Here is a 23,106-nt window from a genome sequence, read left to right on the forward strand (position 1 = left end):
CAGAGGTAAATATTTAAATTAAAACCTCAGAATATAATTTTTTGTGAACTTTTTAATTGAAGACTTATTTGAAAATTAATCTTTCATTAATAAGTTCACACTGACAAAATCTACTCGAAAAAAATAACCTTCCCAACATTTGAACTAAACTATCACCATTATCACCGTCAATTTGTACAGTATTTTGGGGAATTTTTTCTATAGTATCTTTAATGAAAAAATGGCCCTTAAGAATACGAGGGCGATACGTTTAATCCTAAAACTATGCCGCACTTAAAAGATTATTAGGTCTTTAAAAATGTTGTAATCAAATTCACTTTTTCTTAAATATAATAGCGAGGCATAAACCAATGAAAATGAAATTGAAAAAAATATGAGCAAAAATAATTTTTAAAATTAAAGTAGGAAATAAAAACAAAACTGAAAAAATTTTGGGTACTTGCTTAATTTAGAAAATCATTCTATATTTTGAAATTGATCTCACTCAGCGAAAATATTCCAACTATGATCTATTTTGGATATATATTCCATACTAGATCTATTACAACTTTAGATTCTTTATATATTCCAACTAGATCTATTTTTAAAATTGCAATGATTATTTGAATCTTTCAAAACAATTAGAACCTTTTTCGAAATCACTCGATTTTAATTTTCATTTAAATTATTTTAAACCTATTGATATTGTTAACATTATATTTCGTATTTATAATTTTCAGTCATTTCTTTGAATGTTAAATTCAATGTGAAAGATGAAAACCGCAGTCCGAAGTTGAAGATTGGAAACGTTTTGAATATGGTGAGACATTTGTTTTTTCTAGTCATCTTAATCGTGTGATCGTAGTACAAATTGAAGATATGGGTAATAGAAATACCCAAAAGGCAATGCATTAAAGAACCCCAGAAGTGTCGTGCGTCATTATAATTACAGAACAAGGAGAGGGCAGTTCACGAGAAGAAAGGTATTAAATGAGAGAATCGTTTTAAGAAAAGATATTACGTGAATGTAATTGAAATGCCAGTTGCAAGTAACATCACCACAGAGTGATCAAATTAGACCGACCTTCAATTCAGGACCACTAATTGTTTAGTGAAGAATTTTTGAATGGCAATAACATGATTTCGTGGCCGAAGTCCTTGTACCCCAGGCCATATTGTAGCTGTAAATAAAAGTAATCAAGCAACAACTCTTCTTCATACATAATTTTCCATCCAATAACGTTAATAGAACCATATCCTAAGTATTAATGAACTTAACATTCGGAAGTATTGAATCACTTAGTAAATAAATGGTAAAAGTTATGGCCATGGGCAAATGAAAGTTGCCTTAGACACAGATCGCTGACATCGGTAATTTCAAGGTAACTGGATCCACTTAAATTTCAAAAACTTCCATAAGTTAATTTAGCGACTTCCAGAAAATGTCTAATGACAAATAAAATTGAAAAAAAATCATTAATAAACAAATAAACAGACTAATTACTACCATTCGTCATCTAAGAATACAACTTTATTTATGGAACGAGCACCGAGTTCAAATATGAAAGATGAGAGACGGATTTGATCTTCAAATATTTAGCTACACTTAATTACCTAAATGTTAGTTAATCCTCGCATTGAAACCAAATACTTTATAATTTTTATCTAAATGTTGGAATGCGGGCTCAACATTGCATATCCTTTATGCAACAGCAACGGATTTCCCAATATAAATATAGGTTTCGTTTTCAGAGGCCTTAATCCTAATTTATCTATGGCCTAATTATCTATTATTCTTCAGCTCCAGTGCACTTATTTCCTGGATTTCAGAAATATACTTTTCAGTGTCGGGGTATACTCTCCGTAATCAAATACTTCAATTCTTCGTTTTAGGGATTACACAACTGATATTCCCTTCATCCATTACCATCCCGTTATACACTCACCCAGGCGACTGGGTCAGGAGGTGCAATATCATGTATTATGAGAGATTGGGCACTTTTAGCTGATATTAAGGTTAAAAAAAAAACAATTCCCATAACTCAGTGCAAAATCCCAACTTTGATTACATTAAAATGCTCGTGTAATGTCAATACGGAATCTGGAATACGATATGTGGGGAAACGTTGAGCCACGCAGCACACCTAGCCATAAAGGGAATAAAGTACTCAAGTTTCTCACTAATTCATTGAGTGCATATTACTGCACGAGTTATAATCACTGAATTTGGCAAATAAATAATTAAAAGTTACCCAACTGGAGGCGAAGATAGTCGAGACCTCATATTTTTTCAGGACTCTCATAGGCCTCTGATTTTGGCATTTTAGTGTCGGAGTGTACCCGTCTAAATTTTTCATCTTGTCATGATCGCTACTATCGACAGTCACCTCATTCCCTAAAAAGTCCATAGCGAAAGGAGTCTGAAAAAAGAGCTTGCTCTGCACGTTTCCCATTCATGCATATATTTTTAAAAGACATGAAAAATTTTAGACATCATTATAGCCGAAATTCTCCTCGCATGGGTGCTTCTCAGCTTCAATAGGCTTTCCCTTATTTTATACCCTTCCGCGCTCTTTTTCATTTCAGTCGATTGTTAACGGTAAAAATTCTCCTTTAGTAAATTCATGTGTGTTTACTTTTAATTAACCAAAACGCCAAGCCCAAAGTTGTGACATTTCCCTCCAATCAATGATCCATTTACCAATTTTTGGCATTGATTTTTAATCGATTTTTGCCAAAAACCCTTGTTAAAAAATAAAAAATAAACACTGAACTATGCCTCGAAATTCATCGCATATCTTTTATGAGCAGTGTTCCAAGTGATAAAGTTTCAACGACGTTGACATTACATAAAATTTCAATTTTTTTAGATCAAAATTCATCGGTCGAAGTTTTCCATTTTATATTTCATTTTCAATAGCGATAAAATTCACAAGGAGTCGTCAAGGATTGGGTTTGACTGCTTTACAACATCCCTATTTCAAGTAGCGTTATATAACTTCGTGTATTCTAAAGAAATTCCTGAAGAAATATTCTACTCCTTGACTTATTCCTCATTTTCATCAAGAGTTCAAGTAGGTTAAAGCTATAAAAGGTTAAAATATAATTTAATCTAATCAAATTATTTTGTCTTTGCGCAGACTGACGAAGCTAATCATAAAAATATTCCATTTTTTATCTCGTGTTTCTACCCGTGACGATTGCCGTGAGAATCCCTCTTCTTAATTTAGGGATCAATTGTAAAATATCATATATATATAATTATATATTATATAATAAAAATGTATATATATATATATATATATTTATCTATATACATATATATACACACACATATATATAAAAACGCAGATGTAGATTTTTAAACCATAGAGAGACAAAGAAAAGACACACGTTTCGACGGTTCGGCCGTCGTCTTGAAGAGTTATTATATATTTGTGCGTCGCCGAAGAGCGTTCCATTTCGAAGATAAATAAAGAAATATATGGCACAATAGAACATATACTTAGAACAAATTAAAGAACACTTAAAAGGTCCTACTTACTTACTCTGAGTCTTACTTGAAGAAGGCCTCGGAGAAGGCCGAAAGCTGAAAAAATCTACAATGTGAGTGTCCTTTTAAGTGTTATCTATTTTATTTGTGTTCTTTTGTGCCGTCCAAATGTTATATTAATCTTGTGAGTTCTTCAACACCATCGATATATATATTTATACAAAGATATATATCGATAATCAATATATATATATAAGTATATATATATATATATATATATATATATATATATATATATATATATATATATATATATAAGTGTATATATATATACAGGTATATATATGTATACAGGTATATATATGTATATATATATATATATATATATATATATAAATTTGTTTTAAGAATATATATATATATATAAATATATATATGGGTCGCGGTAGTCCAGTAGGTAGAGCGTTGGACTGCTGACCGGAGGGTCCCGGGTTCGATTCCCGGGCAAGGCACTCTGGGCACCTGCAGCTGCATCCAAGCTGAAGTGATGTTTCGGGTACCAGGTCTTCCTGGGAAACCATAGCTGGCACAGGGAAAGGAACTGGCCCCCCTACCCTGATGTGTGACTTTTCACACGCCGTATAGGGCTTAGTACTGGTTGAACTCTACCATCACCTACTAAACCGACCTTCGGGTTGATTAGTGTTTATGGTTTATTGTTATACATATATTAAATATATATATATATATATACATATATATATATATATATATATATATATATATATATATATATATATATATATATATGTGTGTGTGTGTATATATATATACATATATATATATATATATATATATATATATATATATGCATATATACATATATATATATATATATACATTCAAACACGAAATCCCGCCAAACGGCGAATAAATACTCATATATACAGAAACAGATATAAGGAAACGGGATAGGATATATTTTTACTCTTGTGATCCGTTCGATTCCGCCTTCCCCACCTCTATTGTGTTCGTCTTTTATATGTGTTCCTATCCCGTTTCCTTATATCTGTTTCTGTATATATATATATATATATATATATATATATATATATATATATATATATATATATATATATATATATATATATATATATATATATATATATATATATATATATATTAAATATATATATATATTTATTTATTTATATTTATTTTAAACAAAAAATCAAACATCTGATAATTTAACAATGAAATTTCGCGAAATTAAAGCTCTATCTATTGGACAGCCCAACTCTCATATCGGCATTCATGTGTAATGTAACCTACCTGATAAAACTGAGAACAACCAAGGCTGATTTTGTTTCAATTTCATTTTTAACATCCATTTTAAAAATGAAGGGAACATGCCCATTTAAATAACGCACAAATTTCTCGGGAGCACAGCCATAAACGTCGCGTAGAAAATTAGAGAAATAATTCTAGCTTACAGATACATGAAACCGTTAGAAGAGCGAGACGTGAAAACAAAATACCGATGGATTCCAATGCGGACAATACGGCGATACCCAGCGCGCGCCATATACCTTTCCCCTTTTCTTTGAGTTGTTATTAGCATATCGGTCCACAGCACTTCAAAATTTGTTTCTCAAGTTACTAGCCATTTCTAAATGATATCGATATCTAAATAAATGTATTCAGCATGCAAAATACATTATACACAGTGGAAACATTCAGAAGAATCTCTCTTCCTGGGTATTCATACCCCCTACCCCAATTGAAAGAGGGGTTGATTAGCGGATATATAAGGAAAAATCCATGATGAAAAATCGAAGTAATCCTGAAAAGTAACTGTAACTGAAACAGCAACGTTTTTCTTACTCCAAATGTTGCTAAAATGTTTCACCGACTCCTATAGGACATTTTCATAAGTAACACGTGTTATCCCTTGCATCAATGTCCATACAATAATATTCCTTTAATCTTTACCCACGTCACCTGCTTTCTATTCGGTGGAAAAAAATAATTTAAATGTATCTAATTGGAAACGGGTTTTTAAATAGCCTCTATGTTATTCCGAAATAAGATGTCCACAAAAGTTGCCGAAGCAGCTCATAAATTCGATTTTAGTTTCTATCCGTTGAAAATCGATGTTTATTAATGCTCCAGAATTACCTATACCCAGTCTTTATGTCTTTTGGAATGAAGAACATTTTAGTAAGAGGGTGTATGTAATCATCATTTTAAATTTGTGAGTTGAAAAAGCAATAATGAAAACATATAAAAATGATAATAAAAGAGATCAAATCTAAACGGAATTCAATATAGTTAATTAGTTCACCGCCAAATCAAATAGGTCTTGTAAACCGATTCTTTTTACCTTTTTCTATGCATCTGTATCAGAGTGGCAAGGTACGATTTGACCTGAGCCATCAGAAAAAGACGCGAGCAGGACAAGTTTGAAAAAATAATTGGCAACACGAAAGAGGATTTTTCTATCGTACTGACACACTTAGTTTCGGGGAGAAAAATTAACTAACTCAGAGTTTTCCTCTTATATACGTCTTTCATTCAGAAAAAATATTAAAATGACGTACTTTTAAAATGCGTTTGATTTATAGAGTGCGCTCCGAAAGTAAGGCAATTATTTTTTTAAGTTATTTATTGAACTGATTTGTACAAACACTTAAAAATCTTCCAAGTATTGTCCTTGGTACTACACCTTTTTTCCAGCAACCCTGCCATGACCGGTACGCGCCCTGGAAGACGTCTTCGGGCACTTCTCGCAAGGTCTTCGTCACAGCCGACTGGATCTCTTCTATGGACGAAAAACAGGTTCCTTTAAGGGCTACCTTAATCCGAGATGTCAAAAAGAAGCCTCCAGGGGTGACGTCAGGGCTATAGGGGGGGGGGGGGGTGGGGCAGCGTTGGCTAATGGAGTTTGGCTAGGTACTCGCGGACTCGCAGCGCGTTGTGGCAAGGCGCATTGTCGTGATGGACTTGCTAGATAGCGGAGATGTCTTTTTTCGTCCTGATGACCCTTTTAACAAGTAACAATGCAAAACACAACAGTAGATGACAAGTACAGTTTATTGGAAACCATAAGGATACTTAATCGATGGTCAGAGTCCAACGATTGTCGAACACGAGCCACATCGTTGTCGGTTTAGCTAGTTGACGACCGCCCAGAGTGTTCGTCGTGAACCTCTTCACGGCCCTCCTTCAAGGCCTTTAGCCATCTCGAAACTTGTGAGTAGGGCAGAGCAGAGTCCCCGTAAGCCTCACGAATCATTTTGTTAGTCTCCTCCAGAGATTTTTTCAGAGATTTATAGAATGCTTAGCACAAAACTTCTCACAATCTCGTAAAGTTGCTCGATCGTCGATTCCATCTTTTTCGTGACACGGTCGTCGCGCTGAGGTTTACTACAACTGACGTTCTACCGCTTCCACGGCTTGAAGACCACTGAGGCCGGTTTTGCGGTGAAGCTTAGCGTTTTATCCACGTAATGTAAGTTATGTTATTCCACCCCAACACATAAGGGTGGCGTGGATTATTCAATTGCATTAATTTTGGAACGCGCCCTGTATTCTAATTTAGAGCTCTAGTGTAAAATCCATGCACGTGAAGTATGGTGTAATTTGAGGGGAAGTAAATGATAAAATGGGTCGCGGTAGTCCAGGGGGTAGAGCGTTGGACTGCTGACCAGAGGGTCCCGGGTTCGATTTCCGGACAAGTCTCTGGGTACCTCCAGCTCCACCCAAGCTAAAGTGATTTTTCGGGTACCAGATCTTCCTGGGAAACCATAACTGGCACAGGGAAAGGAACTAGCCCCCCTACCCTGATAAACGAATTTCACTCGCCGTCGGGCTTAGTACTGGGTCCTCACCTACTAAATCGACCTTAGGGTTGATTACTGTGTTTATGGTAATGGTTTTAAATGATAAGACACTACCAAAATGCCCAAGGCCATGCCATAGGGGCACCAAAGAATTTATTGATGAATCAATTTTTTTTTTCATTGTCCCTGGGTATAAATTCAATAAGAAATTTAAAAAGGTTAGTTAATACAAGCAAAATCCAGGAGGTATTTTTGAAATTAGGCATAGAATTGAATTCACCTTTTTTAACTTATTAAAAGGAAATTTCGCTTGCATTATTTCGTTTTCGTTAATGTTGATGCTATAAACCATTTCCTCAAAATTTGCCGCCTTATCTTTTCATTATTTTCCGCAAATTAAAAAAAAATACTTTTCCATTAAATTTATTTCCTCAGGACATGGCAATCGATCGCAAAAAAATCTCATATTTCTAATATTCAAAGTTTTATTTTCTACAACACTCAGGGGTCACACACTAAAGTTTCATTCTGACCAACTACATCTACATGATGAGGTCGCCCTTCTGAATATTCATCCTGGTGCCTCCATCTCGGATCATAGAATACGGTGACACCCTGGGACTAGGCCATTAGGGTATTTGTTATTCTGTCTAATGGATCCGCCACGCTGGTCACGATTATGTGTATTTGATCGAGCATATCACCCATGATGAGCTTGATGGGTCTCCATCTCAGCGTTGTTAATGAGCTCATTTATTCTCGGCCTAATCACAATCTTGCGAACAATACATGTCTGCGTCGTGAAAATAGCACATGCGATACATAGGTATCAGGATCACCTTGCAAGTCGCATCACTGTAATGGCAGTTTTTTTTCAATAGGGTTAAATAAGCGAATTTATTAAAATTTGTCATTTACAATCGAATTATTTCCATTCAGATGAAAATTCAAATAATACTGAATGAGTAACCAGTATAGAAGTTTTGATGCTTAGAACCGTCATAAAAGTGGATTAAAATTGCAAATATGTGGAAAGATTCCAGCCATCGTCGCATCTTCTTTTTCCGCAACACCTCGAACCATCATGTTGTTTTCTGCCTTGGTTTGGTATGAACGTACTGAACTTCGCAACTAAAATTTACATTAGTGACCGTGAAAAATCATTAGCTTAATTTTCACTGACTAAAACTTGGAACAATTAAGATGCAGAGGAAATGGCATTTGAGAATAATAATGCAAGACAGCAAATCCTCAAACTGACTACGACCGTCGTACGCCCAAGAAACCAGCTACTTACACACAGGCTTGAAAATAATGTTTCTTTAGAATGCTGTAATATGCATCACTCTTATTTCTCAACTTCACAAAAGGGTCATTTAACCAGACAGATTAGTCGTCCTTCATGAAATATGCCAAGCGGATTAAGATTTTGTGAGCAAGCAGTTTGGAAAATTTTGTTTCCCGGCTCAAATTACCCCAAAGGAAAAAGTTATTTGGGCCATTCTTACATATGCAAACTGAAATTTGAAGTTTTCCCCCGGAAACGTATTACAACCTTCGCCTCTCCCATTATAAGTACGTATGTTTCGTTACCCGCCCGGAAAAAAAGATTCGAAAACCAAATAAAGATTTGCCCAAATTATAACCAAATGAGCTAGTATCCGTCAAGTTAAATTTTATTTTGGGAATATCTTACAATTTTCGAGCAAAATTCATAATTAATAAACAAGACTACAAGGAAAAAACCAAGCTATGGTTTCTCAGTTTCCAATTAGAACCACCCGGCATAAAATATTCCATTTTAAAATCAGTTTATTAATATTCCTTTAATATGCATCAATAAAATTAGCTGTCAGTATAGTACCTCAACTCATAGACCTAACGATATCGAAAAAAAAATTCTATGTTCGAGGCCCATCAAAAATATCACTAGAATGGAGTATGACAGATTTTTTTTTAGAAAGTCGAGGTACTAGATGAATACCGTGACTGTCGTACTCGCGAATCAAATGCTCGTACTTAGATACACGATTTCGTGACGGTTAAATATGATAAGATTACAACGCATACTTCAACAAAAATTCACCGCCACCACAAACAGTCCGTGAGTGAAAGATATCCGGTTGAATAAAAACGCGCAACAAGCGCAACGAGACACCCTAACAAGTTTTGAGGGAACATTTTGCGCCGAGAAATCCTCCACCGTCGACGAAATTCATAACGAGGTGAGGACCCGGGGAGGGTAAGACAGAACATAAAAAAATAGGGAGAGAGAAAAGCACTTATTTCATTTTTTTAATGGAAGAAACAAAGAATAGGAAAGGAGAGGGAGAAAAACACTTGATGATCCGAACGGCGAATCGAACCTCTTCGCTCGAACGGGGAAGAAAAAAGAACTAAGAGAGAAAGGGAGTGGGAGGAGAGAGGGAGTGTGAGAAAGGGCAAGAGGATGAGGATAGTAGGGTAGGCACGATAGAGAACACAAGGGAGATCACACCGACGCGTCTCCCATCCCTTCACCCTCTCCCCCGTCCGACGTACCCCTCCCCATCCTACTCTCTACCGCGCGCATGCCCGGAGCCCTCCCGTCCCGCCTTTCCTACCCTCGCACCCCCGCAACTCCCGCGGAGGGTTTTACGGAACGCGGCACCGGGAGTGGGCGCGGGAGGAAGCTTTCCAGCGGGCCGAGGCGAAGGACGGATAACTGAGAGTTGACGCGGACGCTCGGTGGGAACAAGCCGAAAACTCACGAGCGGACGGACCGGCGCCTCCGCATATGGGAGTGCGCCCGATCGCCCGTCGAGAGTGACCGACCAAGCGGCGAGTCTTGGAAGGGGACGCCTCCTTCCCCCTTCGGTGGAGAGACGAGAACGCGGATACGACTCTACTCACACAGTTTCCATACTTTCTTCAGGACCACCTCGACCTAAAAGAGAAACACGCCTCCTCCCAAATTCTTTTTCTCTCGCCCATTTAGCCCTTCCGCCTCAATTCTCATCCCCACCACCACAACTCTCCCTTTTCCCCTCTAATCAATCGTCAGAAGTATTTCAAACTTATGAAAAATTGAGTTTCTTAGAAAAGAACGCTTCCGGTGATACCCTACAAGGAAAAAATTTCTTTTTGTCGCGGTAGTGGTCGTGTAGGTTAGTGGTCTTCCAATAGCAAAACTTCAAACTGCGGTGATCTGTTTTAACTGACTTCGATACTGTTTTCCCCATTCCATTAGAAGAAAAAACTATCCTTAAATGAACTACAAGTTATTAAAAAATAGTTTATCTAATAAGTGACTACTTAGCATCAAGTGTTATTTGTACATAAAAAAAACAAGAAAGTGTGCCAAGAAAGTTTAACAAGTGTGAATCCTGCATGACCACTGATACACGGTGAGCTGTTTTCTCGATATAGAAGCTGCTTTGCGACAACAAACACGGCGATGAAGAAGAATAAAGGAAAACTTGTCTCGCTTCTAGTAAGACTCACGACGCTACTCTCATTACTGGGTAAGTTTAAATCTGTTTTCCGATTTGTTTTAGGTTCATCTGGAAAGGCCATTTCATAAACTACGCCATATCGTTAATCCTCGACTGTGTTTTTAATTAACGTGATACCTTGACTTGATTTAAAAATTGACTCAAGGGTAATATATAGTGACCTAGTTCAAATGATCTATTCCCGTATGCAACCGTATGATTACTCTAGATGAACCACATTCAATTTTTAATTGAACACATTTTTCATTGTTAATAACTACGTTTTTACATAAACCCAAGTGAAATATAATACGCAGAAGGAGCAACAAATTTCAACGATCAAAATAACATTTCATCAATTTCAATGAAGAAAACATCCATATGTTGATGTTCGTGCATTCGCTTTAAAACATATTCTCACGTAAATTAATGCTAAAAATATGTTAGATAAAGCTAATTTAATTTTTTGCTGTCACATATAAGCTTCATTACAAAAGTTTCGTATTTATCAAACTCGGAGAGCGATATAATAAATCAACGGCTCTTTTATAATGGATTGCGTATTGCCACGTTAAATAAGAACTCTATCGGGAAGTGGTCTATGTCCTTGCATAACGGCCAGAAGTGCCACGAAATCGCTAGGGAAGCGATCGGCAGTAATCCCTAGGGAAACAAAATTGAGTCGCAGAGGCGTTGTTGGGAATCGACGCGTACGGTCATGTTTTTTTCAAAATGCATAAATGAGAGCGGCGAAAGGAGTCTGCGGGAAAAAAACCAGGGACGTGACGTGGGTTCAACATAGAGACAAAAGAACGCGACGCATAAAAATACGCTGCAATCAATAATCCAAAATAAAATGAATCCTTACGTAAATCACAAAAAAAGAACGTTAGGACATAAATGCCATGGCAACAGTTGGTGTGGGACGAACGTTCTCACCAATATTATAACTGATTGTGAAAAGGTAGTGCTTCACGGAATACAGGACCAATAAGGGTCATAGGAAGCACTGGATGATTCTCTTGAGTCACCCCACTCCTTCCCCCCCTCCCGATCGACCCCCACGGGCTATTATCCTTCCTCCTGCCTCTTGAACGCCTCTCCATCCCTTCTTCCATCTCATGCAACCCCTTAACCCCCCCCCCCTAACAATCGCCTTCTACACACAGACTTCCCCATCCATGCATTCACATCACATGGTCATCAGGGTCCCGCAGCTGGAGTCGCGGAGACGTGTTCAAGTGTGGGAATGCAAGAAATCTCCCGAAGAGAGAAATCTGGCCGTTTTTAGCCCAGCCGGCCGCTGCTGATGTCCAAATCCATTAGGGCGAAGGGCGAGGGGAGGGGCACGATTTTATCGCCTCAAACATTCTAATCACCAATTAATAACAAACCGAGTCATTAGCCCAGTGTGGCCGGCGCAAAGATTGGTAAAGCCATGGGTCTTTTCGGAGCCACGGAAGACTCGAAAGCATTGATACTATTAAGGGGTTTACGGTCGCCAATTAATGCAGACTCAAAATGTGCAGCACACACTCGAATATTTTTGGAATTCAACATTCTTCACTTCACAGAGACATTATTTTTCTCAAATTTAATCTATTTCTGATTCATTTCCTCGTGCAAATTGGGATGAACTTGGCAGTTGAATCGACGTATAAACTCGTCAATTATTTCTCCATATCAACCTGACACGTTGTTATCACATTATAAACCTTAAGTGACTCAAAATTCGTCTCAGTTTTTGGATGAAAAGCATTTGATTTCTTTTGAGTCTACCTTTTTATTGCATCAATATGAAAATATTGACGATACGTATTCAAAAACTTTATTTGATACTACAAACAGTATCAACGTGAATTCCACTTGAATTTTCATTTATCCGTCAGTTATAAATCAAATAAATATAAGTATCAGTATACTAAGATTTCAACTTAAACTCCCCTCCTCATCTTGACCTATTCTTAGGTTATTTTAGGTTGTTATTTTTTTGATAATTTGATAAAGTGAATTTAAATCTATCGTAAGAGTGTGTTCAAGGTAACCAATTGATTAAAATGTTTAAAATGCCTCATCCGAAATGTTTCATAAAGTTAAACATCTATCAATTATTAGGAATATTTTTTGAACACTCCTAAGCTATTATTTTATGCAAGTCAATCAATTAAAAATCACCAGGAGACCTACAATTAAATGGATTTACTGGAATTGATTGCACTTATTATTTCTTTTTGATGGTGAAAGAAGTAATTTTAAAGAATTTATCTCGACAAGCTCTGAAATGGCGAAGAAATTGTTTCCTTTTTTGAGAATCCACCCTTAGATATTTTCCAGTGCGACAATAATAAATTTATAATTTTTTTTAGAATTATTGACGGCAATGTGCAATATTCTCACGTAATTTTCGAAAAACATTCTTTACCATTAGTGTACTTAATTATAAAAATGACATTTCGAACTTACTATTATTTACACCTACCAACGGGAAGCAAAATTCAGATTTAGAATCCCTATTATAAGGGAATAAGAACTACATGACTTAACGAGTAACCACCTGAGGAATTTCTCATTCCCACTGATATTCAACTTTCGATCAATTGGATGCGGCCATCAGGAAGTTTCCGAGTTGAAGACAACCTCTTAATCTCTTTCGGAAACCATGTTGAAAACCTTTGGTGAGCGAGTTGATAGCGCTGGTAGTATTTGCGTCTCATCATAGAAAACTCTGCGAGAGCGCAGAAAATCTGTGTATACTTGTACTTCCAAAATTAGGAAATATTTTAACCTTCACTTGTTCCGAGAAATATCCAAAAACAAGGCACTAATGCGGGAGATAGGGAGGTTTGAGGGAATTTTCCAGGCCTGAAAAATTCCGAAGCTGCAATGTCGGCGTCTCTGACTCAAGAATTCAAAGTAGTGTAAAATATGCTTTACTAAAGTTATGAATGTAGCTTGTGAATGAGTACTTTGGAATGCACTGGAAACAAAGAACTTTTTGGCATTAGTAAAATATTCAGAGCATTAAGATGGTAGTATTCCGCATTCAGTTACATTGAAAACCTATTATCTATCGAAAAAAGTGAATATTTAAAAGGGCTTTTAAATAATTTATTGAATATTAAATTTTGATGTCACATAAAACTATGGTAAAATTTCAGTTTCTTAACCCCAGAAGTTTCATCAATAAAAGGATCTAAGGTCGTAAAATAACTATTGCGTTTCGAATTACCTCCATACTCTAGCCTTCAACATCAACGACTATTTTCGGGTTCTTTTATATTTTGCCAAGTTAGGACCAACTTAAGAAACTTTCCTTCTCCAACAGTATTACGTGAGGGTAGTTTAACTGTCGTGCAAGTATGGTACCAGTAAGGAACCCGTCAAGGAACAGATTGTTTTTAAATGTGTAATATATTAAATGATTTGTCAATATTTCTATCAAAAGCTTCCAATCACCCCTATGGTTTTTAATTATCAATATGTAGATTCGATATAAAATATTTAGGTCATATATTTAGACCTGTCCATAGCGGATTACCTAGAAACGTAGAATATTGGGTGAAATAGATGTCTCAAGTACGAATCGCTGGAGTTAAATAAAAATGCCCGTGCAGCTTCGGAAGGATAGGTTATAGAGGTCACGTCCAAGAGGCGTGATACAATAATTGGTGATCGCGATGTAAAACCACGGAGATAATACCAGCGGAAGAGTAAAGAGGGCAGCAATATGCGTAAACTAATTTTTGATAACCAGAGGCGTTTGCACGACTACCAGTAACAAGTATTTCGCATAATTTTGCCAATGAAGTCCCCACGCATTGTATTTAACACAAATTAAAAGAAAAAAATGATCAGAATTAACACTTTACATGCAACCCTATCATCATATCCACACTAATATTATCCAGTGGACCCATGCGTATGAGTGCGTAGAGTTCAAGGTCTGTCCAATAAATACTCGAACTGAGGCCTTAAAAACTATATTTTGTAAACTTTAGTCTACATTGATTTTGTGCCCTTCAAAGTTCTATCCATCCATTGGTATGTATTTATTGCACCAGCTTTTTCACAGTTGAAAGCACCCTTCGAAGTCCTGGGCAGCTAGGCCCTTTAGTTTTCTTGTCGTTTCTTACTTTATTGTGTCCACATCTTCCCAGTGATGCCCCCTCTCCACATGTTTGCATTTTGGGAATAGGCAAGAGTCACAATGGGTGGGATCTAGTGAATAAGGAGGATGATCAAGGATGGTGATTGAATTTTTTGCCAGAAATAGGCGGACAATCAATGCTGAATGTGCAGAATCATTGTCATGGTGTAGGATCCATCCATCACGTCCGGTTAAAACAGTGTCCCTTGTTGATTTTCCTGATTCAGCACGTCAGCTATCATTCGGACTGTTTTTCGACGATCGATAAGGACAAAGCACCGCACACGATCAATGTTGTCGTCAACACAGGTGGTTGAAGGTCGTCCCAGCCTTGCATCACCCGTGGAGTCTTGTCGGCCATCTTTAAAACGCTTAATCCACTTGAAAATGGACGTTTTCTTCAGAGCATTATCACCGTAAACAGCTGTCAACATTTCAGTAATTCCTTGATTACTTTTACCGCACTTTACTAAAAAACTTGATGTCGATTTATTTGCTCGGTGATTTTTTCAAATCCTATTTTCGATAGATAAGAACTGGCACCATACGCACAGCTCGACGATCCGCCAAGCGCAGACGGCTCATTGGGTCTCAGGCGACCAGCGTTGCTATGGGCGTGGATAAAGTCCGCGTCATGGCCGCCAGACTGCACCTGTGCGCATATGCATCGGATAGACCACGTACCGTACTGATTTTAACGCCCTACACTTAGTACTGAGCACAACACAACAGTTATGTGTGATTTACGTTAGCCGTCTTAATAATGGATAATGGATGAAAAATAGGCATGGAAAGGTCAAAATTAGGCTGGCACTAAGCAGGGAAAGTAAGAACTTAAGGACAGCCGTAGATAAAGTAACTAAGGACTTTACCAAAGGACTAACGAATGAATGAAATCCAAACATTACTGGATTAGAGTAAAGTCGTAATAAATTCTTTTTGCAAGCCGATTTGAATGTACCAAATGAAAACTGATTAACCGGCAAAGAATGTAGACAGAAAAGAATTGAATCGATACAGTGACTCGGTAACAAGAAGAGAGAACAAACAAGGGAGGACGTTCCGATGTTTTCGGCTTCTCGTGAGCGAGAGGCAAAGACCGCAGAACGACGGCAAGTCACACGGAAGCGGACTGACATAAATTTATTTCCGTCAGACGCGTTCAGTTCGAACATGAGAATTAGTGGCGGCTCATGTGCCTGGTGACACCTGTGCCTAACGATAAAATCTTTGCTTTTTTTTAACTCTCTAGAGTACCTCGTCAGTCGAAAAATATGCACATGAAATGTTGATACTGGTTCGACGGACGGAGAATGAAACTCAATCATTAATATTTGCTATGCCAGCATTCATTAAAAGGAGTTAAACAAACATGGTGATTGGGCAACGAATTTTTAGTGGTATAAGAAACTGGCAAAATAAGTAAAGATGAGACGAAATGAGTGGCACAAAATTTTTTATATGGACCGTGGCGCAGCATGGATGTATAATCTGATGCTTGAGACGAGTTGATGAGCGTAGACGGAAATCTTTGGAGATCTAGGTGTCAAATAGAATGAAAAAATGAAGAAAATAATTTGGAAAGAAAGGAGAACAAACGCTGATGTTGTTAACATGCTTGGCAAATGGAGGAACTTGCCAGGGAAAATTAAAATAAGGTAGAAAAAGGGCGTGGAGTAAATATTGAAAGATAATTGTGTATTGAAGACCGTGATAGAAGGGAGAATGTTGAGGGAAGCGGAAGGCAAGAGGAAGGCAGGAAATAGGCTTTGTAGACAGCATTAAGGCAGGCAGAAGTTATGCAGAAACGGCGAATAAAATAATATATACAAACAATAGGATTTTCTCGTGATACGTACGTAGTTGAGTTTTCAAGGAGTCTGAGCCCTACCTTGTTAGATAGAATAGCTTCGAATGCATGAAGATCACAAGTAATAATGTGGCCAACTGGATTATCATAATCCATACAAATTCATTAAACGCTCTTATTTATGGCGTATTGAAATAAAGAGTGACTCCATATTTGCGAAATTAGACGATATTAGTTTTTTGGCCCCCGGTGGCGGTGTACCGTCTCCACCTACAAACGGGGGCTGTTCCTCGCTTGAATACATGTAGTTTTTCCTCCATTTAAAGTTTACAAGGGTATTTAAATTCTTCTGTTATGAACATCAAACACGTCAAAAAGTCCCACTTAGGGAATATTAAGGCTATTTTAAGATCGATACTTAATAAATATATGAAATTACCTTCCTGCCATTGACATTTTGTTCATAAATGGAATACAAAACATGAGAAATAACGTTTAGCTTGAATTATTCCATAAAGTTTTAATGTAGGATGATATATGTCAATGTTAAACAAATATTTAATCACCTTTGATGTGAAATAGAAACCATCTGGGACTACACACAAGACTGATAATCATACAGACACTTCAGGCTCTCTTCCTCATAATCCGTCATTTCCGTATGTGAAAGCATTGCAGAGAAGAAACTCGTAGATTTCCTTTACACGGTCTTTGAGACAAGATGCTGCACTAATTAGTTCTGTATTCCCCTAAGGGAATCCAATAGCTACGATAAAGGGAGAATCGGCATTTCTTTATTATGCAACAATTCCATGAATATTTCCGTAGCTCTGAAAATCTTACATGAGCCTAACTGTAATTCTTTGTCCTAAGCATCTGTCAAAGGGACGAATCAGTAGGAAAACAGTGGATTATGTTTCATTTAAGATTTTCTTATGATTTCAACTCGTCATACGCGAATTTCATTGCGCCGGAAGCATATTTATTGTTCCGCTAAAGAATTCCAATTCAAATATGATCATTTACTGCAGAAAACAGACTCGTACGATATTTAAAAAAAACAATACTTACCATTAATTTAATGAGTGATTCCGGGTGCTCGACTGAAACATTTAGCGGGACGTATTCTGCCGACTGCTGGAGAAGGGGTCCATTTTTCAGCGAAGAATATAGTGAATCAGCAATGGAGAGCACTCTCTGAAATAAAAATATTCTACGAAAATGATTTGACGCAGGGTATTATTATGAAGTATACTTACTTCATGTTCAGGCTTGCATAAATAAACAAGGATGCACTCTACGGGGCCACAAAATTGACAAGGAGCCCATTAGCGCACAAATATAGAATGGAATTTAAAAAAAACCAATGGGAATACGGTAATCGCCCAAATAAAGGTTAAGCTGAATGAAAATCCAAATAATGGGTATGTAAAGTCAATATATTAGCATCACCCTCCAACCCCGCTGCGCAGAGGGGACTTAAGCAGTCTGAATACCGACGAGAAGTGATTAACAAGACTAGAAAAGGGACTAGTAGGGAGCGGAGTTTGGCAAGTAATATAAGGCGAGAGAGTAATATGTAACCTACTCAATGGGGCTTTATTTCAAAGTCTCTGGAAATGACATTTTCCAGGATTAAAAACATTGAAATTTTACACAGTTCACATCCGAGAACTCGACTAAGATCGAACACATCCTTCGTATATTAAAATTGTCGTCTTGTGTAAATTTGTGCTGTTTTCCATTATATTTACACCGGTTTAGACCATCAGAATTTAAATGTGTTAAAATCATTGGTTATTATTTAGGAAGCTACTCGGGTCGGAGTAAATTTAAAAATGGAGGCACTTGCATCTACGTATGTTTGATATGGTATTTACTTCATATCTGTAAAATTTTCAAACATTGCTGTAATTGGAAAAAATGCTGAATTTTCAATCGCTCGAATACCAAAGCATTAATTGACTCTCGTCTATCGGTACAGATTCCCTGACTGAAATTTTTATACTTTTATGCACACTCTCCGTTTGAAATGAGGTGATTCAATTTCTAAGAGCAAATTATATATACTCTAGGAATGTAGGATAGAAATAGGATAATTTTCACTGATGGGATTATCATCAAAGATACTTAAAACTTCATGGTCGAAGGAACTTCAAGTTCAAGTACTAACATAAGAATTCAACTATTTCGAAATGAGGATTTTTATAAGTAAATATCCATCTCCACCAAAGTTTATAGAAAGAGCGTTTTATTTTCACTACGAATAATTTTGTACTGACGAACATTACTTAATTACTGGCAATAGTCTGTACTAAAAAGTACGCTTGTACTTTCAAGCCCTGCATACCACGAAATAAAATATCTATAAATTCCTTACTTTATATGATCATAACTCATAATTAAATTCTGCATACTTCCTTTTCCACCCTGCTTACCAGCATTCTCTCATCTACTGCTATCCTGGGTACCCCATTGTCTTTTTCAGTATCTCCTGCAACCACTTTTCCTTCCTTCTTCGGATGCCCCCCATCAACTCTCTCCCCCCCTAACACTCCCAAAACACTTTTCTTTTCCTTTCCATTTCACTTATTTCTATTCTACTCCCCATCCACATCTCAAAAGCCACGATTCTACTCATGCACTCTTGTTTCAGCGATCAAATTTCCGATTCATTCAAAACTACGCCCTAAATTTAACTTTAAGTATAAACTGAATATTTACTTATACTTTGACTTGGATTAATAATTAGTAACAATTATTCAAGTTTCTGATCGACGATCAAAAACCAGCATATCCATGCAAGCACATATGGGTGTTAACTTTTCAGTTTAGTAATATGCCGGTAAGCAACCACTAGTTGACTCGGAAACATCCCCTTATTTAACAACTTCTGTCTGGTATAAAAGTATATCTCAGAGGATGCGAATAAAGGTTGCAGAAAAACACGTTACTTGCATGAGGTATATCCAAGATGTCAGAATAATCCTCAACTTAAAAAGCCTAAAGGTCCACATAATGGACCAATGGAAAATAAATATTGAATGGAATGAAATATTTCCTTATCGGTACAAAAGGGCATACTTTTTAAGTATTTTTTTATATTAAAAAAAAACTCCCTCCTTCTCACATCTTCAAAGTTCACATATTCAAAAGATGAGCAAAGCAGTTCATACAACCGTACTGCAAAGCACCAACTTAACATCTCAGCTCATCCAAAACCAGTGACCATAACTCTTTTCCAATGAAAAGAGTATATTTGTGGGATTTCATTGATAAATAATTTAGAGAGGCAACGACTCAAGCAGTTTTCATAACACAGCTTTCCACATCTGTTTGAATTATTATTGAGATATGGTGATTAGTGGTATGGTGAAGTACCTGTATGTGTTCTGAATTCTGATGCGAACGAGTTCTTTTTTGGGTTTGGCCTTTTTACATGATCACATCACTTTTATGTTGACTTCAATGATAGATCTCTTCTACCAGAATTATCACCTTTAAATTAAATCTTTTAAATTGAGTCCGAAGTGCATTTCTCCTGGGCTCTAATGCATGTCTTTTGACATACTTGCTTGAAAGAGATTTCCTTCTGTTAAATTCAATCCTACATGCGAGCAACGCCTACAGTTGAAATTCACAACTTTCTGTGCATCACGCGCTCTCCGATATAATCCAAATGGAGGAAGGAACATGCATATACGATTAATCCCAACACGAGAGAGGAATCGAACGCACACGCTAATCCCTTTTAAAGTTTCCGAACGAACTCAGAGCGTCAGGTTTACGATAAATTTTCTGCGAGCGCGACCAATCCCATATCTGTGCAATGTGCGACCTTAAAAAAGATTAAATATGACCGCAGACCTGGATTCTCCACTTTTACGTTACGTGTGATCGCGAGGCGACGGCGCGGTGAAAATATTTTTGTAATTGTAGGGCATTAGAGCAGAAAGAACTGCGGAATGAGGGAGCGTTGGCTGTGCATTACAATCGAACGAAAAAGAAGCGGCAATGCAGCGAGAGGGGTAACAGGCAAGATCGGGGAGAGTGTGGGATAACGTGTAAAAAAATTCTCGTCGTGTGCTACGGTGCCCTCGGGACGGGGAGGGGAGTGGTCAGTCATGTACGCCCGTCTCGGGGAAAGCGAGGTCCGGCTCTTGGGGATGATGGCTCCGGCAAGCTGCGAAAACGGGGCGGACGGGTCGACGGTGCGGTCGGTGGTAGAATGGTTTTCGGTGATTATTGAAGGGGAATCATTTGGGATAGCCACCGCTGCTGCGGACGGACACGCCGGGGTTCTGGACTGGGATATTGAGGAATGTTGTGAGCGAGATGTGGGAGGTTAAAAAGGGTTGAGAGTATGAGGGAGGGGGAGTTAGGGAGGCGCTACAGGGGGTGAGGTGAGGTGTGGGAGAGAGGGAACGAGTGGGGGGAAGCAGAGAAACATGGTCCGACGCTCAATTAGTAATTGGGGCGGAAATCAAACAGTTGGCGAGGGTTTGGTTGGAGTTTGGCCGCGAAATGAGGGCGATGGGGCGAATAGAGGCGAGTGAGGAAGAGGCAGAGATGATGTAGTTGTGGGGGAGGATGTTTGGTGTCGGTCATATGGGCGGAGGAGAGTAGAGGGTTTTTTGGGAAGGGTGGGGGCACGGTATGGAGAGTGTGGACTGGGGGCGTGAGTTCTGTGTACAGGTGAATTGGCCGGGCGAGGAAGGAAAGCAAGGAGGAGAGCGAGCGAGGGTGGGGGGAGGGTGGGAGGAAGGGTTGGGGGGACGAACCTGGAGGTGGAGATATGGAGGCTATCATCTCGTTCGAATCGGGCGGATCTCTCGGGCACAGACGAAATAAATCATTGAATTCAGCAAAACCATACGGAACGAAGAGGTAGGGAGGAAAGGATGGGAAATAACTGACGACCGCTTCGCGTGCTGCCCCCTCGCTAATGAGTGGAAAACATTTCGGACGAAAACGAAAAAGATGGAGGGAGGGAAAGAGGGAGAGGCCTACGAGAATTTCGTAAATGATTCCTGTCGTTCAAAATTCGATTTTTGTCGCTTTCAAAGAATAACAGCCGATTTCAAAACAATAAAGCAATTAAAATGTAAGAAAGAATCCTGATATTTTATATATTCAACGAAACCTGTATTCACCTGTGATGGGCCAACATCAAATTACAGTTATTATTACAATTACAACTATCTACAGTAAATGCTTTAAAATTTAATTTAATTGCATAGGAAGATTAAACAGGGATTTTTAAAGTTTAAAAAAATTTGATATCAAAAACATTCATAACTCTTCCCACAATTTAGTCTTCCGATGGGATGTATTATGCCAGAAGTACTTTGCTTAAAGTAAGAGATTTTGTAGTTGAAACTTAATAATTTCAGTACTGGACTAGAAAATTTAGACAAATAAACGAATTAACTAAAACTTAGCTTTCCCGAAATATTTCATAGAGCAAAATAAACTATTGGCTAATGTTTTCTAAACTCAATCGTTAATTACCACAATGTATTATCATTTTACAGTAAACTGTTGGCAGCACTATCAGAATTCAAAACTTAATTGAGAAAACGGAAAGCACTGGATAAATTTATATTAATCTGAGAAATACTCCTCTAAAGTTTCCGTCACAGCACCAAAAACATGCTGCAGTAGATAGTTTGCACTTCAAACATGACTTATGTTAATGCCTTTTGTAATACTAGATTAATCATTACTAAATTGTATTCAACACAATAAAAGGCAATGCGAAATGTGTCTTATGAATATAATCCATTAGAAAATCCATTCCTAATATACAATCCAATCCATTATTACGAATTCCAAAAAAATGATTAGTTGTATTTAAATGCATGCTCTTCCACTAACCTTATGTGTTTTGCTTTAATAACCCATTCAATCGGAATTACCTTATTAGTGCCCTGTTCATCTGTTTTTAAGTTTCCCTTTCAGTCCCTCGTCCCTCTCCGCGGGGGCAAATTCCTGCTACCTGCAACGTTCAACGTTGGGTCGCATTCCCTGCCTTTTAGAGACTCTTTGGGGGTAGAGTGTTTCGTGGTGCATTTTCATGTGGTGTTTCAATTTCTTGCTTGTTGTGTCCTGGCTTCCGTGTTGTAGGATGGCTTTCGTGCTGCATCATGGGGTGCAGTTTTTTAGTTGTTTTGCGGTATAGTATGTGTTTGCATGAGTATTGGATGAAGGGATTTTTGCATGAGTGTGTGCGCTACTGTGGGTGTAATTTTCCGTGTTGTTTTTATTTTGGCATGTGGTATTTTTCCTTTTTACGGTTGGTGACCTAACACCCCCCGCCACACGCCTGTGCGGCGGCTTGCGGGGTATTATGTAGATGTAGA

General features: G+C 37.7%; 1 protein-coding gene across 1 annotated transcript in view; it reads left to right on the plus strand.

Moving 5' to 3' along the window:
• The first annotated feature begins 10,663 nt into the window (after positions 1 to 10,663).
• The window catches only part of LOC139686423 (uncharacterized), a 576,816-nt gene continuing 564,373 nt past the window's right edge, over positions 10,664 to 23,106 (plus strand). The window contains exon 1 of the mRNA XM_071583612.1: positions 10,664 to 10,817. Coding sequence (XP_071439713.1) covers positions 10,751 to 10,817 — 67 coding nt within the window. The 5' untranslated portion in view covers positions 10,664 to 10,750. The remainder of the gene's footprint in view (positions 10,818 to 23,106) is intronic.

Source organism: Hetaerina americana, unplaced genomic scaffold (genome assembly GCF_022747635.1).
Source record: "Hetaerina americana unplaced genomic scaffold, ioHetAmer1.1.p SCAF_14, whole genome shotgun sequence".
Classification (NCBI taxonomy): Eukaryota; Metazoa; Arthropoda; class Insecta; order Odonata; family Calopterygidae; genus Hetaerina; species Hetaerina americana.